The 18,942-nt window shown below is 39.7% G+C and overlaps 1 protein-coding gene across 2 annotated transcripts in view; it reads right to left on the reverse strand.

Moving 5' to 3' along the window:
• rasa3 (RAS p21 protein activator 3) overlaps positions 1–8,429 on the reverse strand; it is a 50,059-nt gene extending 41,630 nt beyond the window's left edge. Inside the window, exon 1 of one of the 2 annotated variants that reach the window (XM_055010520.1) lies at positions 8,221–8,429. In XM_055010520.1, coding sequence (XP_054866495.1) covers positions 8,221–8,275 — 55 coding nt within the window. In that variant the 5' untranslated portion in view covers positions 8,276–8,429. The remainder of the gene's footprint in view (positions 1–8,220) is intronic. The other variant, XM_055010531.1, reaches the window with a different exon arrangement.
• Positions 8,430–18,942: the final 10,513 nt, after the last annotated feature.

The following is an 18,942-nucleotide window of genomic DNA, read 5'->3' on the forward strand; positions in this document are numbered from 1 at the left end:
AAATTTGAAGATGAAATCCAAATAACTCCTAAGGACACAGGCAGCATCATACAACCACGCCCAATTATGAGTAAACTGATCTTTCTGAGTAAACATGTGGGAGTGTTCCTTTAAAGTAGCTTACAACTGCCAAAAAATGTCCCTAAATGCAAAGACAAGCAAATATCTGAATCAGTGCATTAACTGCAATAATCTAAGATGAGGCCCTGCTCAGTAAATATAACAAAAATAAGCCACACCATCACCAACAGGTAGCCACATTCACCACCGTGAACTGGCTCTGTAGTTCATATTGAAACCCACAATCACTGAAAACCTCCTAACCTCTAAAAACTCTGATTTCATGCTGAAACTTCCACTTCGCTTGTTTCTTTTCAGCATCAAAACCTCAGCCTCTCAGAGGCTTTCAAGGACGTCAGAGCAACAGCAGCATGATCCACTTCTCTGCTGTGTAAAGCCAGCCACTTTTCAAACCATTGTGTGGTGAAGGTTTAATACAAAAGTTTGATGGAGCATCGCTGTAATTATATGATAGGACGTGTATGCAGCACGTTCAAGTCCAAATCCTCTATTTTTATGGCTGCACCATAAGATGACATGGCACTACAGGAGGTCCTCGACTTATGTCAGAGTTCCGTTCCTGTGAATCGTTGCAAGTTGATTTTCACCGTAAGTCAGAACTCCGCCGAAAATGTAAACAAAGCCGATACGTGCATCACGATATCGATCAGTTCTTTGGAAAAGTCATGAATACCAATGACTTTCATGCATGTATGAATCATTTTACAAGAAGATAGCAGAATATTGTAACAGACTGATATTGTTGTTGATGTTGAAGTTTCAGTGTTTATTGTTCAGTTCAAGATTTATACGTGACAACGTATTCGTCCACTCCGCACATCAACTAGTTCCATGTAACCAGTTCCGATATAACGACGAAACGCCGTAGGTCGATAACGTTGTAAACCGAGGACCTCCTGTAATCACATGTGCCGTAATACATGCATGCAAATATCTAGTAAATTTAGTCTGACAGATTCAGTATCTGTACAAAGTGGGATCTTGACAAACATTTCTAATATTATTCTCTGGATTCCAACCAATACAGTCAGCACAAAAAGATTTCTAACAACAGCAACTGTAATAATAAATTACATTTTCTATGAGAATAAATTCATTTTCAGTCCATCTACTGATTAACCAATGGATTGCTTCAGTGCCATTTCAAACTGTGAAAAATATATCAAACTAAAAACAAATGACGAGAGCTGCAACAGTCGATGGATGAGTTGTCAACAATTAAATGAATCACTAGCTTTTTTCATGATTAATTAATCGGTTTGAGTACTATTTTTTGGGGAAAAAGTCTAGTCTCAAAAAACAAGACATTTGAAAACCTCATCCTGGGGTTTAGGAGACACTAATAGACATGTTTCTGACATTTGAGTGACCAAACACAGTGAAATTAGTTGTAAAACATGCTTGAAAAGAAGAATATGTTTGCGTCAGAGTCAAGCCTTATGATGTCTCTTATTCAACCAGCTGGTTTAGCTTATTAGCAGCATCTACTGTTGACTGTACCAGCGTCACAGGTTTAAATGCAATGCTGCTCGTCACTAATCATCCACCACATGATGAATAAACCCTCTGAGCTGTTCCATCCTGAAGTTGCCACACAACAACATTTGCTGGAGCAGCATGTGGACAAACAGCGTGGAAAAAGCAGGAGTTTATGGTTAAAGACTTTCTGTGCCGCACACAACCATCTCTGTGATTAAAAAACGGTGTTCGGTTACTGATCAAACTTTCTCTCTGTCCAATGCGGCCGAGAGCTAATGTTCAAACAGATCCGTTAGCCTCAATGGAAAACTTGAGCAAAACAAAAACACACGACTGCAGTCATGCACGCACACACCTTGATGAGCGGAGAAGTTACACTGTGTTGAGAAATGAAGCTTTAAAATGAGCTCACATCAAGGTCACAAACCTTTTCAGGATGTGGTTTCAATCTGTCACACCAGTGTAGCATCATCGTCTGAAAAGAAAGATCCGATTCCACAACTTTATGTGGCTTTTTATCCATTTACGTAACTCTAAGAATGCTCTGTTGGTCTCTGACTACAAGAAAAAAACAAAAGTTCAAAACAATGGCTACATACACTGGCAAATGGTGTCACAATGCTAGAAGATATGATATCTTTTGCAAGCACAGGAAAGGGAGAGTGGGTTGGGTGGAAGTCTCTGCGTGTGACAAGTTGACATTGCTGGTGTTGCCAGAGGAGGGAAACACTGTTGCAAAACCTGATTTTATCAGCGTCTGTGTGCAATTGTCAAACTCTCTGTTGAAGTTTTTTTCACAACACAGAAATAAGGCGAGCTCTGCTTCTCAAACTCCTCGATGCTTTCGCTCTTTCCTGCTGTACAGTTTGGTGAATGTTTCTCGTGTCATTGTGAGCAGGTAGAGGTCGTCCCAGCCGACTTCTCCCACGGGGCACCTGAAGGACACGCAGAAGGAGTGCCACTCCGGTCCTGTATTTACCGCTGTTCGCCCTGCATGCTGGGCCTACTTCCCCACTATTACTGGTACTGTCTTCTCATGGAGGAACACATCACTGAGCTGCTGCTGTACCCGACCCGGATTATTCCACCAGCCTGAAGTCGCCTGGACCGAAACACGGCCTGCGTCTAAACAGTCAACACGCGTGTTTACAGCAAACTGCTTCCCAGAGAGCTTGCCTTCTAGGAGCGCATATGTAAACGTCTGCAGGGACATAATGTGATAACAGCCACAAACTAAAAGGTGACAAACCCTTCACCCAAATAAGATGATTTCTAACCCCTCCCTCTGCCCACAGCTCCATGTGTCCTATTCAGTCTGGACAGGAGGAAGTTTGGAAACCTCTGTTGGCCAGCTGTCAAGGGAAGGACGGTGGGGGGCTCTGTCACTGCAGCTTTTTCCCTCCCAGGCTCGCCCAGGCCCGAGTCATCCAGTCTGAGCTGCTTGCGTTCAGCCGCCCACTCATGTTTCCTGGACCCCCAACACTTCAGCGCGATACGTAATCTAGTGTTTCTCCCACTGTGGTTCACTCAGCACTATTTTCACTACGTCCAAAATTACACTTGTATTGTTACAACAGCATTAAATAGTAACAACGCGGTGCTGTGCCAACACTATAAAGCCTATAAAAACAGCTCAGGTTGAGCAGCTTATGAGGGGGAACCGATGCCAGACAGTGCCAACCTGATGACTTATCCTTGGCCACACTGCCCAGAATCCCTGCACTCTGCAAGGATCGAACACTTCCACTTGGAATTAAACCGCAAAATGTAAATATACCGACACAATGCTGCGGTGAAACCTCAGTGTTTACACTTACAACACATTAGTTCTTATCATTGTTCTCAAGCAAGCATAAGTTATGGCAACTGGACTAACCTCGTGTGAGTCGAAAACGTTTCACCTCTCATCCAAGAGGCTTCTTCAGTTGAACTGAAGAAGCCTCTTGGATGAGAGGTGAAACGTTTTCGACTCACACGAGGTTAGTCCAGTTGCCATAACTTATGCTTGCTTGAGACTTATCATGACCTGGATGACTGAGAACATCCACAGACTTATCATTGTTCTACACATGCATGTGACATGTGATCTAGAATACAAAACACACTTCCTTTAACCCTTTAACGTGCAGTTTTCCTTTTAATTCGGCCATTTCACATTGGCAATGGATCAAAATGACTATGTGCAATTTCACATGGGTCATTCCAAGAGCTTTATGGTTCTTTCTAGTGCTTTTCAGCTACTGATTTTGGTTTCACAGCCCCCGTCCTTTCAGTTTTGGCTCTCATCAACATAATCACAGATGTTTCCAGTGAAAAACTACACTGTAAATTAACTACACCTCACATTAAAAATAATACCATCAATGTAGTGACCAGCTGGTAAGTATAGAAGAACATTTAGCAGCTTAAAAGACAGATATTTAGCAAGTAATGGGCGAACAACACCAAATAAATGGTAATGAGGCTACACATGTGCTGTAAATAGAAAACTGTTTGCTGACAAGTTTGCCATATCCACTTAAACGATGTTAAACACTTGGTTTACAGCCTTTTATGTTGCCCAAAGCAGCAATTACTGCAGGTTTAAGGGTGGTGATTGCATACTGTCTGACAGCCTCATACTGTATATGTTCTGCATTGGCTTCTTCTAACTTGTAATTTAATCTACAGAATGTTTACAGAACCCTTATAATGTGTATTTCCTCAAAATTCAACCTGACTTTGCCAGTCTAACTAACATGTTGAATGCATTTCCATGTGTATACAATGTGTGAAGATCTGATTTGAGTAGTATCATAAATCATGCATTGTTTCTTCGATGTTTGTTTATGTGCTGGCAGCAGGTCTGCGTGCATGCTTGTGCGTAGTCACATGAACAAAAAAGGCACCCATTAACATTTCTAGCAGCCAAAAACTCCACAGGGTACCTTTAAAATCTTTTTGCAATCACTGACCTGCTGGCTGCCTATAACCAAACACCACATGGCATTTTTACAGAAAGATTCTTCTAAAATATTATACATACAATTGAGTAAGATTGAAATTGAAAGTTATTTATAAAGATATTGTAGTAAACCTGTTGACATGCCATAAATCCACACTTGACTCACACTACTTTATATTAAATAACTAAGAAAGCCTTGGAGTCTTTACATTTTCCTTGAGAGGTGTTTTTGTAATGGGTAACTTAGTTGAAAAACATTTCTCTGACAGATACAATTTTCTATTTTCCATACAAAATTTTATATATTGCCAAAAAGCAAATATCTGTCGTCACTATCTCAATCAAAACTATTTTTGAATAAACTCATTTTATTATTGTTTAGCTAATTAGAAAGTGGTCGTTACCGTTACTAAAGTCAGATAGTTATTTAGTTGATATTTTAGTGATATCCAGTCATTTTTGATTAAGAAGTGATTGTTTTCATAATAAATGATTACGGAATTTGTAAAGTCATGTTCGTTATGAACATAAAAAACATAAATTTTTCTACTTTTAATAAAAATGTATGCAAGATATATCCCATGGTCTTCAAAAGTCCCTCAATTATATATTCACCTGGCGCAAGGTAATCTTGTGCTGAGATATCATTTCATATGTTTTCCAGTGTTTGTCAAATGATGTTTCTAGCGGCAATAGCACAGCCAAATGCACATATGTTGTTGTTAATTAGTGCAAAGTCGCGACTCCAGCTGTGCCACAGAGAATTCCCATCTCTCCGACCGCTGACAGACGAAGCCCAGCCTGCTCCTGTATGTGAGACACCACCTCTGTCCCTCACTCTGCGTCTCCCTACATCTGCTTTGTATTAGCTTGTTGCCATGCAGGAAAAAACACAATTCTTTTTGTAGTCTATTCCAGCCAATCAGGAAGTGAATTGGGGGTAGTTTCCTGTTTCCTGTGTTCCCCAGACAGCGCAGATTCGGGCCCAGTAGCCCCGTTCGGTTTCCGACGTTCATGTGTTCCTCCAGGAAACTGAGAAGAGTCATCACCTGGCAGAGCGTAACAGTAATAAGTCCTCTCTCTTTCTCGTCTCCAAATATGTGGCAGACTTTCAGCTCTGAGTCATCAGCCCGACCGCAGTCTCATGCCAAAGGACAAGACTTTGATGAAAACAATGTGATGCAAGCGTTGCACAGACATTACTGCGAGCAGAGCACCGCGGGGATCGAACTGACAGCGAGGATGACTGCTGCTAGGTAACAGCACTGTGTAAACTCAACATGACATTACAGCAAGTGAGGAAACTCAGAGTCTTGGCTTGGAAGTGATGACTACAGAAATGTTCTCAGTGGAGTAATGATGTGTTGATTTAACGTATTTTTCCAGGTAACATACTTGGCATTGTCCATTTGGAGGAAATGTAACGCTTACAAGTACAAACTCCTGCTAGTCGTATTTCCACTTTCTGCTTGGATGAGATTGTACATTTGACTTCACTGCTACTAATAATTCTTTTTATTTGTAATTTTAATCTGTTGAGTACAGATTAACCTTATTGTGCAACAAATAATAGTTTGACATCTAACCAAAACTTCAAACTAAGTGTGCAAAATGCACTGAGATGCATACACATAAACATTAGAAAAGTTTCTCATTTAACGGATTACTTATTTAGGCTTTAACAAGTGAGAAAATAAAGAAAAATCTTTAACTACCCCCACCTACCAGTCATAATCCTAAAGCTATTCCACTGATCACACCATGAAACAAAGAAATATTGAAGATGCTCATATTTGAGAGTCTGAAAGAGCATTTTTGCTTGAAAAATGACTTTTAAAACGAATGGATGGTGATAATAGTTGCAGGTTATTTTCTGTTGATTAACCTGCAGCTTTGCTTGTTCCTGTACAAAACAACATTTTATACCCAATAAAGCAAAAGAATAAGTTAATTCTAACCGGCTAACAGTAATTTAGTAACACAATATCACATCATTTTGACTTACACTGACTTGATACTTTGTCTATGTACCATTTCAGTACTTTACAGTGAGTTACTGCTACTTTAGTGAAGTTGAGGCTTTGCACTCTTGCATAATTCGTCAGCAGCATCTATGAACGACAGCCCTCCAGTCATTCAGGCTTCATTCACACGAACTCAAATCCGCCGGCTGACTGAACGCTCATTCAGAAAGTGCAGCAAACTAATGAGGCCTTTGTGATTCAAACATCACAACTCTCCCTGGAGCCTCGGCATATTATCTCACTGCACGAGGCCGGACTATTTAATAAACTCCGGAGGTGAGAAGCTTAAAAAATACAGAAAGAGGGCGACCACGGTGTTTTAGTATCCAATGCTGGCTGGCATCAACACGCAGCCCCACAGCTTCAATGTGTGTTTGTTGTCATGTTTTTTTTTGTCCTCCGCTCATCCCTTCTGTCGCATGTTTGGAGTCAAAACAAACCACACGGCATAGCCAGGATGAACCGGGGGCCACATGTCAGCGGAAAGGAAAAGGAGACGCTTCCAAACGTGCCACACTGACCCGAGATAACAGTTGGGAGCGCACAGAGGAAGTGATTGTCTGCTTCGAACGGTTTGATGTTAATGAGGAGAAAAAAAACACAAACACGTCGCCAAACAGGTCAGACGGTGGCGTTTTAGACATTTACACTCATTACACCTGAAACAATCAGTCAAAATGAAGCAACCATTTGAATTTCCACATGATTGTCTGATTTAGACTCCTTAGATGTGATGATTTGCAGAATTTGTTAGTTTTATATCAATAAAAGCTACTCATAGATGTCATTGTGGGTGCTGGGAAACTGTGATTGGTTGTGAGTTTTCTCTGTCAAATTGATTATTAGTCAAGAAAAGAATCAACAGCGCTAGAGCATCATTAAAAAATGTCATTTTTCCATCGATTCTTCTCATCATGTACATATACATATGTATGTACATATATGTACATATGCGCGTATATATACAGTTAGACGCTGTTTTCGTCATGTAATAACATGAATGAGATTAAAAGGTGCATTAACTTGCGCAGGCATATTAATATATTTCTGAATTATTTCTCCATTGCAAACTGCACTCAGCCTCCTCATGGCTCCATTCACAAGGTGTGCCTCCTTCAAACCAGGGGTACCCACTGGAGACTGAAGCCACATATCTAAATATAGAAATCTGGGCTAACAATCAATAGCTAGACAGTCATGCATGAAGCTTTTTTTTTTTGGAGGCGGAGGAGGTGGGGTTGGAGGGGGGTAGCACAGAGAGAGAGAGAAAAAAGGAAGGGGGGTGCAATAACATGCTGCAGTTAAGGTGTAATAAAGGTTTATGTAGAGAGAAAGCATCTGGATCTGTGCAGCTGTGGAGCCTTTATGTCGCACATATTCGGTCTGCATGTGGAGACCTCTAAAAACACATGATCTGGATCCGAATGCCAGCTGCCAAATTCCCACAATCTCCAACAAGGCTTTGATTTTTTTTTTTTTTTCTTCCATGTACATTTTGGTCATTTGCAATCTGCGCGCTGAGAGGGAAGCGTGTGATTTGAATTACAATAATAAGGCAGAACAACACAGATTTGGCTGCCTCCAGCCTCCTGTCCCCTTCACTTGCATGCCTGCTTAGCCCGTTAACATGGAGCCAATCCATTGAGGCGCTCAGACTGGGGGTAGGGATTGTTTGTTTTTTTTTCCTCTTACCTATTTTTATTTTAACGCTCTGGAAAACCCGGAGACCTTCCTCTTCTACCGCCATACTTTCACGGTGGATCTTTCCCTTTTTAGAAGAAGACGCTCCTCCACGGTGGTCGGTTCTGGCCTCTCCGGGACACGGTTATTCCAGGGGTTTTGCACATCTAGGCTCTCCGGACGGCGATCATGCTCCGGCCGCGACCACCGCTGCTGCTGGCTGGTTGAGATCGAGCGAGTGGATTCAGCTTCAGACCCACAGCAGCAGCAGCAGCAGCGCCAGTGGAGGAGTGGCCCCGAGCAGCACCGCCCACACCGGGTACGGAGGGCGATTCGTGCCGGGAAGCGAAGCGGCCCCTGGTGGAAGTGGTGCCATTGAAGAAACTGGATGTAGACACACTGTAATAAAAAATAAAAAATAATTACTATGAATAGCATTGCTACTAATAATGACAATAAAAAGATCTAATATATTATTATTATGATTATTGTTGTTAATATTTTTACTATGATTATTATTATCGACAAAAAAAACACTATTCGATTAAAAACCACTAAACATTTTCAGAAAAACTGGACAATTTCCCAGTAAAAATTTGAATAAAAATGCATCTTTTGAAAAAATATTTTTTAGAAAACATAGCTCATTGTTAAAGTAAAAATTGAGATCGCTCAATCATAAATAAGCGATCATGAGGGGAGTCCTATGGTGAGGATGCTGCCCAGCAGTGTTCGATAATAATGATAAAAATAATAATAATAACAATAACAACATCATTATTATTGTTGCTGTGAGCAGTAATAGTAGTATTGGTATTACTGTTATTATGGCACCGTACATACACTTAAGTCTGTATGTGTGTGTGATTTTTTGGATTCCTTGGATTTAAAAGTGCTATAATAATAATAATAATAATAATAACTTTACTCTTCTAATAATTTTATTATTATTAGAAGAGGAAGATCTCCAGAGCATTAAAAATAAAAATAGGTAAGGTGGAAAATGTGCTATTATATTATATTATATTATATTATATTATATTATATTATATTATATTATATTATATTATATTATATTATATATTGTACTATATTATATTATATATTGTACTATATTATATTATATATTGTATTATACTAGTAGTAGCTGTAACATTATCAAAAAATAACTGCTAACAATGCAAGCAATGCGGTCTCGTCTTCCTTTACTGTTCACCAAACTTTCTTGTGCTGATGTCACTACAGTGCATCCTGTGCATCTTTTTCACGGCTGGCAAACAGACTTTAGGTTCATTACCGCCACATACTGGGCTGGACTGTGCATCAGTGTTACCGGTGTGCCAGAAAACAGGAAACTGGGAAAGCGATTTAATTTATTTGGCCTACTCTAAGTAAAACAACAATATTTAATATTCTCAGTGACAAATATCAATAGACGAAAACATCTTTTAATCTATGTTCTATTAGCTGCAATAGCCGCTTAGCAGCAAATCGGGACCAAACATAAAACATATTTATGTATTTTCTTCACTAATAACTCAGTGCATGTAAGCATTGTGGCAATGCAGTTGACTTTGGAAAACAACCAGTGAAAGGGTGGTGCTTCTCATAATTTAAAGCCTTAACCAAATACGTATACACATATACCAAAGACGTAGAAACCCTCCATAATGATCTAGCTGGTTTAAAGAGAGCCACCTTGGTGACACTGAAACTTTGGATTTAGGCTACATATGCCACGCTAACCAATTAATATTGCTTTGTAGCACACCACTCTGGTTCATGTCAGCCTGGTGTATTTACTAATAACGTGTTTTTTGTGACTCTATGGGCGACACTAACTTTGTACTCCTCTCCAACTATGAGTTGTACAAAATAGTATATAAATCAGTGTAATTTGGGTTGACTGAGCTCCTTGCAACTTCTCAAAAAACTTGATTTTCATTGATGATAACTTTAAAAACATAGATTCAGTCTAGGGATCAAATGATAATAAACCTGGTCAATCATCAGATCTGACATACAACATTTTCAGAATACTGCTGTTGGTATTAAAACAAACTGATTAAACTGAAGCTCACTTTTATTTATGTAAAACATGATAAACAGAAGCATTTTAGCAAAGTTTTTTTCTGCTATACTGTGACAAGTGGTTATGGTTCGTGTTGGTTGGGAAGACTGGTTGTTAGGCTTAGGGTATGACAGGTCAAACTGCAAAGCTGATCTAATCCAGCACAACCATTATGGGATCTCCATCAAGGACAACTTACCATCTTGTCAGCCTTTAAGTCCTTTAAGTTGATTGTCACAGTGGATTTAACCCCTTGCAAGCCACCCAGTGCCCTAACACACATGCTATAACTGGAACAAAGGGTTGATCTCCTGAATAAGGCAACCTTTACACATTTTTAAGTCATCCTGTATTTTGTTGAGATGCAGGCTTGACGTGTGCATAGAAAAATGAGTGAAAAACAGGACAGAAACACGGAAAAGGAAGATTTAGTTGCAAAAAGTAACATGAGTTGTATGAAAATATTTGGACTACAGATAGATGATGTTGACCAAAGACACTGTTGGCAGTGGCGTACAATTGTTGCCACTACACAAGGTTGTGTTACCTTGTGTAACCTATTCGTTGGACCATTTAAACCAGCACCACACATGTTTGTATACTGAGGGCAAAGCCAGATCTGAATGCCATCCAAAGAAAAAGTTATTTTCGAATGCCTTTGCCAGTGTTAGACTTAATGAGAAAGATTCCAAACGGCTTTTATCAGCCTTTAGAAATTATTTTTCACTGCCAATGCAGATGGCAATCACTCTAGAGTGATTATTTCTTGCCCAATACAATTAACAAAGTCATCTGGTGAAAATATTTTTCAGCTCGCAATACATATTGCAGACAAGCAAAAATGTTGCAATGCCCTAAAGAGCAATGCGCTACAAGCAACTTCATATTTTGTAACTATGGCACCAGCAACTAACTCATCAGAACATGTGCCAAGTACCGTTCAGTGTAAGAAACAGTGGCCAAAGACCAAATTCCCTTAAAATAGCAACAACAACAACAACAACAAAATAGCTGGGGCACTACCTGTCATGCTGAGCCTTGGCATTAATCACCCCTCATACATTTCATACAGCGTAGCAAGAATGGCAAGACTGAATTGTCAATTACTAACAGAAAATGATGAATGATTTAAAATATAAAGAAGCAGCTGCTGGCAAAGTTAGGTCACAGTACTCCTGTACATCAGTGTTTAATGTTCCTCTTTGAGTTTTGCTTATGCATCATGTGAGAGAGTGAGTGTTACATCAAACAGCCTGCAGATACTAAAAGCCACAAAACAGCTTTCTGCCTTTAGCTATTTCTGTAGAGCAAATTATTTGTTGTTGTTCCCATGTGCTGAAATTTTCTGAGCTGAAAACGACCAGATAACAGCTTTATATCCATTACAACTGAACTGTATCGGCAGTGCCAAATTCAGGGCAATGGCAGTGCTGGTGGATGTGATAATATCCGCTGTCACATATGCAACACAATAAGAATTTAGGTTTTTCACAGAGATAGCATCTTTAGCTGTCAGAGCCTGAACTGAATGCTTGTCCACTACGTTTCCTGCAGCTAAATTTGGATCAAGTCATGTGATTGTTCAACAGAATGAGCAGAAATGAACCAGGAAGAAGGTCCCTCACTGATTAAACATCAATCTGAAGGTTTTCGGTAACTGTAATTGTTAAATTCTCTAATCATCTCTTTTGTTTCTGCAAGAAAATGACCAATCTTACTTCATATTTTGCATCAATTATCTTTATGATCTTTCGTTTTTGTCTACAGAGTTCCACAGATCTATTTAAGAATACTGTTAATTTATCTGAATCACTTCCAAACTCTTATCACTCTGCTCATGACAGACAGAAAATAAATCGAATGGAAACCTAACCTCCATGGAAAGTGTAATTACAGAGCTATGGAGAGAAAAGTTCGACAAGGCAGCCACAGCAAGCCTGGGCAGAGTAAGTAAGTGGTCCCTGCTTTCCTGTTGACATTGATCTAAGGCCAAATTTAACAGATGGGAGAATAGACAAGGTATTGGCCTGCCCAGTAGGAGGGATGTCTGGACAGGATTTAAGATTCGTTCAGGTGAAAGGTGCATCATTAACTCACAGTAGAACTTACTGGGCCACGCCTCTGAGATCACTATACCCACGATCCTCAAAATAGCCCATCTCTGGCCTGAACACTCTACAAACCCTGCAGCCTGATCCAGCACGTGGGGCTGAAGAACAGTCGGGCAAACTCTCTACCAAGAAGCTCTGCAGTGCTTCTGTGTTGGGATTAGCTGTGACTCCTTTAGAACAGCTCTAAATCTAATTAGGCTACGCATCTCATTGCCGCTGTTAGTGTGTTAGACCCTCGTCAAGAACACTAATTACACAGACGTGACATCACAGAGCAACAATCCTGTCTTGAACTTGGACTTGACATATTCTGCTACTTAAACCTCAGGACATTTCAGAAGACAATACTACGCTCTTTACTCAGCAGCGGTATTTGAATTCTTCATTTCCAGGTTCAGATCATCAGGGATGGAAATTTCATTTGCTAATATATTCCACTTAAATATCATTTTAGCTATTTATACTGCAGTTTTTAAGTCAGCGGAGACATTTTGTCATGTTTCAGATGTCTATGAGTTGTTCTTATCAACATTATTCTCTCACTATGTAAAGAACATACAACAAAAATGAGAAAATGTCCAAAAATGACCACAGATTAATGTACCCTAAATGTACATGTCACTCCTCAAGCATAATCACAGGCAAATTAAAACTACTGCAGTCAATGAAAATCTAGGATAGACAGGAGCGGATTTAGAGAAAAATTAATAGGGTGGCAAAGGGGTGGCAGATACATTTTAGGGGGTGGCATATATATATCCATCCATCCATTATCTATACACCGCTTAATCCTCACTAGGGTCGCGAGGGGGCTGGAGCCTATCCCAGCTGACTCAGGTGAAGGCAGGGGACACCCTAGACAGGTCGCCAGTCTGTCACAGGGCTACATACAAAGACAAACAATCACTCACACATTCACACCTACGGGCAATTTAGAGTAATCAATTAACCTCAGCATATTTTTGGACTGTGGGAGGAAGCCGGAGTACCCGGAGAAAACCCACGCATGCACAGGGAGAACATGCAAACTCCATGCAGAAAGATCCCGGGAAAGCCGGGACGTGAACCAGGGATCTTCTAGCTGCAAGGCGAAAGTGCTAACCACTACTCCACTGTGCAGCCCGCATATATATATATATACACACACACACACACACACACACACACACACACACACACACACACACACACACTCTCTGCCAAGGAGGCGGAGCCTTGGCAGAGTTATGTGATGACTGGCATTGGTTTGTCTCTCTGTCTGTTAGCAACATTACTCAAAAATGGAATGACGAATTGGGATGAAACCAACCAGCAGGCGTTATCAAATTGATGCAAATACTGCTGAAATAAGTATATTAAATAAGTAAATATCATTTGTATTTGTCAGCCAATCCTAAACATGAGTTGTTCTTATTAGCTGTCAATCACAATATGTGATTTGATATGTCTAGCAAAAGGGGAAAAGATTTAAAATGAAATAAAGTCAACCTTATACACTTTGAAGAAATCAAATGCTAGATATGCTAAAAATGTTTCTTAAATTTAACAACAAATTAGATTAAGACTAGACAATGTCTCTCTTATGCACTGTTTTGGGAAATCTGCATTTGTGTGATCTCTGCTTATGTTCTTCCTGCCACAATGATTACATTATCAATTCATCTAGAACAGAGTCAGAGTCCAGATAATATTATTTATTGTTTTAGATTTGTGGTTTTATTTTTTGATGCTCTTTATTTGAGACATTTCTTACAATAATTCTATAATTTCAATATTTGGATATTCCTAAGAATTAAGGATCTACTTATCATCTTAAAATTAGAAGACTAACTACATCAGATAATATTTTGTCCAAAAAGGTAATTATTGTGACAGGTGTACCTCTTACTCAGATATATTATACTAAAGCAATATTCATAGCATGTGGACCAGCTGGACCAGAGATAGTCTCTTATTTACCTTTCTGTGTCTGAGCTCTGCATGCCTTCATTTCTTTCTCTGAACTCTTCCTCCTCCACCTCCTCTCTGGGATGTTCTTCCTCCTCTCTTCTTTTAGGCTGGGAAAAGCTGCTGGTGGTTCCCTTCCTCGTCATTCTTTACTGTCTCCTACAAGAATCACACTGACTGAACTATGTTTTTTCCTTTGATAGTTCTCATTATTAACTATGATACAATCTGATGTGTACAATTTAAACCTTTAAAGAGATACTTAACATGTAAACGTTTTGTCAGCTGTAAACTAAATGATATGACTGTACTGTGATGAAACACATTAATGTTGGTGTTATTATGACCTTGACACCAAAATTATAAAAACCAGCATTAAACAAGCAGGATGTAGTTTTCAAACAGTGCATGAAAACCTGGTGTGACTGGGGGTTTGGTTACACTTTACTGTCATGTAAAGTCTTAGTGAATGTGTGATTTCTTTTGACTTACAGTCTGTTGTCAGAACCACAGGTTGTAATTATCAACAAAAAAAAGGAGAAAAACTTCCAAAGACGATCCCCCACCATCCTTCTGTGGCTGTTCTCTAACATTAGCTAGCTACAGAAGTAAAAATTAGCAAGGCCCGGACTCACTGGAAACCGTGGCTCGTCTCGCAAGCAAACACTTTATGTGAATTTAGACACTATTAGCATTTAATACATTGTGAACAGTTATATTACCATGTAGTCTAACCCAGTCTAACTAGTGTCTTACTGCCACACCGACATCCAGCTGTCATCCACATGAGTGAGGTCTAAGAGCAGCTCCCTCAGGGGGGCGTGTCGCCTCGTATCTGTAGCAGCATAGACTGTACAGGACGTGACGTCTACATGGTGCATTCGGAACCACTCGGACATCGGAGTTTCACTCGTTATTCGTCTTTCCTGGACTTTCGCTCTTTACGGTCGGCCACAACCTTTCATATACATATTTTTGAATTAGATCGTTCAGAACTGGGGTGGCAGCCGGGATGGCAAGGCATCTTCTAGGAGTGGCAGTTGCCGCCCTATGCCACCCCAGTAGATCCGCCCCTGACGATAGATCTTCTTTGGAAGCAACATCAAATTTCAACTACACTGGAGGGTAATAAAACATCCATCCATTATCTATACACCATTCAATCCTCATTAGGGTCTCGGGAGGGCTGGAGACTATCCCAGCTGACTTGGGGTGAAGGCAGGGGACACCTGGACAGGTCGTCTGTCGTAGGGCTACATATAAAGACAAACAATCACACTTGCATTTACACTTTAGAGCAGTTTAGAATAAACAATTAACTTCAGCATATGTTTTTGGACTGTGGGAGGAAGCCAGAGTACCCAGAGAAAACCCACACATGCACAAGGAGAACATGCAAACTCTATGCAGAAAGATCCCAGGAAGGCGGGGAGATGAACCGGGGATCTTCTAGCTGCTAGGCGACAGTGCTAACCACCACACCACTCTGCAGCTGGTGACAAAACAATAATTCAAATTTTGAGAATTTGTCACAAATGGCATGACATCAGCAATTCTGCATGAAATCTTAATGCATGATAGATAGAGGATCAACTATTGCATTATGTTCTAAGTACATAATACCCCGGACAATAGTTGATGGCATGTACCTAAAAGTTGGTCATTGCCAACAAATTCATCTTGATTTGAGTTTTGTGCTGCAAAAATTCAACGTCAAATTGCATTTCTAGTGACCTCATCAATGCGAGCAGGTTTCGTATGTTAAAACTGCAATGAAAGACGTGACATTATTTGTCTCATTCTTGATGACATGCCGTAACTTTGTTTTTATTCTTTCGTCTCCAAATAATAATCTAATGACCCCTCAGGATTTATCTTGTGTCCTTTCGGAGGGCCCAGGCCCCTAGATTAGGAGCTCCTGAACTAAACTGCCTAACTGCATAGAAAGTTATTAATATTACGTCTACTACTTCTGCCTAAAGAATGTAGAGTATTAATGCAAAATATCAAAACATATCATTATGCATTGTTATACAAGAAACTACTTTTATTGACTGCAACTGCAAAGTGATGCTTACACATGCATCAACAATATTATTTGGGACCTCTGTCAAATGAGCATATCTGCTTTTTTAGGTTTATATTTTATCTTGTAAGCTTGACAAGATTGGACTTTCACTGAAGCAAGAGTTCTGCTTTTCCCACCACAGACTGAATGTGCATGCTGGGCTTGAAGCTGCATATCGGTGACACAGTTAACAGCATGCTTTGACTATCTCCTCAAAAACTGTGGCTATTTTCATAGATAATAACCACAGTATTACCCATGTTGTCTGAATAAACTCTCAAGACAAGTTCATGTTGAAGAAAAGCTTGCGGGCTAGCATTTATGTTGGCCACATCCTGTCAGTTGCATGTTTATGCACTTAGTAGCAAGAGGGATGAGTGATTTGGGCTCTAACTTCATTTATAGCACATTTTTAGCATCAAGAACGCTCCTCTTCACTGTAACATTTCATTCACAGATATAATGTCAGTCAAATTAGCATTATATAAGACCTCAATGCAGGACTCAAAGGTTGCCACTATCATGACATAACAAGCAAAGTAGTATCATATCTGCAAACAAAACCAAGAGGAGCAGAACACAGTACTTTGTCGCTGTATGCAGGGCATCACATAGGGAAATAAAGCTTTAAAGATGTTTATAACGTGCATGTATTTCAGTTCAACTAAAGTGGCTACGCCCTGTGGTAAACCACAAGCGTGTGTGTCAGTGTGTGCAACTGCAAGTGTGTGAGGGTCGGTTAATGGCAAAAAACAGAGAGACAGACAAGCCCCTTGCGTATAGACAAAAAAAAGAGCAAAGATTTAAAATTATGTGTCCTATTAGTGTCACATCAAACAATGATTGTGTGAGAGTGTGCATATGTGTGTTTGTGTAGACGTGACATCGCAGAGCCATTGACAGAAAGAGGAAGAGAAGGCAGATGCTGATTATAAGCAGATTAGTGAAAGGATGCTTGCTGTTGGTTTATTGCGCACAAGGCAGCCATCAGAGCAGGGTTTGAGGGCGTTGGCACACTTAAAATAACTGTGCGCGTACAACTAAGCCCTCCCTATTGTGGCTTGTGCTTTTTTTGTAGTACAAGCACACACCGTAGCCTACAGTGTGGATAAGTATATGGATTTGATATATGTGAGACGGAGGCGGAATACTGAGTTGAACAGATGGCGATTGACATGTGCAAAGTTAATCCTGGTATTATGGAGAAGACAAATAAAAAACTCTATGAATAGAGAATGAAACAATTTTGAATGTATGTTATTTGTTATATCAGAGGCCGACCAATGAAATTTTGATTTAGAGTCTCTAGATGTGAAGTTATATAACATATCAAATTCACATGAGCAGAACCTCTGTGCAGATAAAATTTTGCTATTTCTGTCTGAATTGTTTCCACTTTCTTCCATTCAAAAAAACAAACAAAAAAAAATGAACAGCACATGCAGGAGTGCTCTTTTCTCCATCCTTTAAGTTCAACAGTGATTCAAACACAAACTTTGGCTCGTCTGCCACAGTTTCTGATTGTAAATAAGGATATTTTTAAAAGCCTGAGTCAGAGGTGATCCGTAGTTCAGGTAGTAAAAGAAAAAAAAGGAAGCAAAGAATGAGCAGGATACTGTTCAAGGCATGAGAAGTTGTTTGCTTAGCGCTGCCAGAATAAACCCCAAAAAAGCAAATGACAGCTGTTTAGGTGATATATCTGTATCTGAAAAATGTAAACCATCCTGAAACTGAGAAAACATTGTTGTTTATGTTTAGTAGCCTCACTATCCAAATAGTTTACAGGGATTTAATGGTGCTAAGTGTCTTATTTTACAAGGCGGTATGCAATCATTAAAATCCCAAACACCAAAATTAAAATGTAACACACAGTGTAACTATGAAGAGCATTTTCTGCTTGTTGGCGCCAGAAATTATTCCTCAAAGGATGTATATTTGCATAAGGACTGGATTTTTTAAAAAGGTGGATCTTTTGAAACAGCATCCATTATAATGTTGCACATTATTCTGCAAAACTCTCTTCTTTTTTTTCCAATTGTAGCAACATGATTTCAGTACAACTTGCAGCAATCACACAACTATCAGTATTATAGCACCACCCAGTGAGCACTCACCAGACACTGAAGCCAAGATTTACAGGACAAATGTAACAGAACCCATAAACCCATACAGGTGGTGTCAGTTATTGTAGCTATGAGACCTCGGCTGGGGTTGAAACTTGATGCTAAGAAAAGGGTGATATCAACAAACCCAAATATGACAAAAAAGTGTATTTTTCCCAACCTAAAGCTAACAGTAGAGCAGGAGAGATGCAATTCAAGTACAGCGTTCACATGCTGTTACACCTCTGAGGAGTCATCCAGTCAGTCAACCTGTGTGGGTGTGTGGAGTCTTTGTTTTGCATTAACATAAAGGTTGCCTGTTTTTATACAGGTATAGATGTTAACACAAAGTGCTTTCCAATGGAGAAATCAGATTAAAGTTACAAATTTATCTAACAAGTCCAATATTATTACTTATATGCATTTACCTAACTA

The sequence above is a fragment of the Amphiprion ocellaris genome, chromosome 1 (genome assembly GCF_022539595.1).
Source record: "Amphiprion ocellaris isolate individual 3 ecotype Okinawa chromosome 1, ASM2253959v1, whole genome shotgun sequence".
NCBI classification, from domain to species: domain Eukaryota; kingdom Metazoa; phylum Chordata; class Actinopteri; family Pomacentridae; genus Amphiprion; species Amphiprion ocellaris.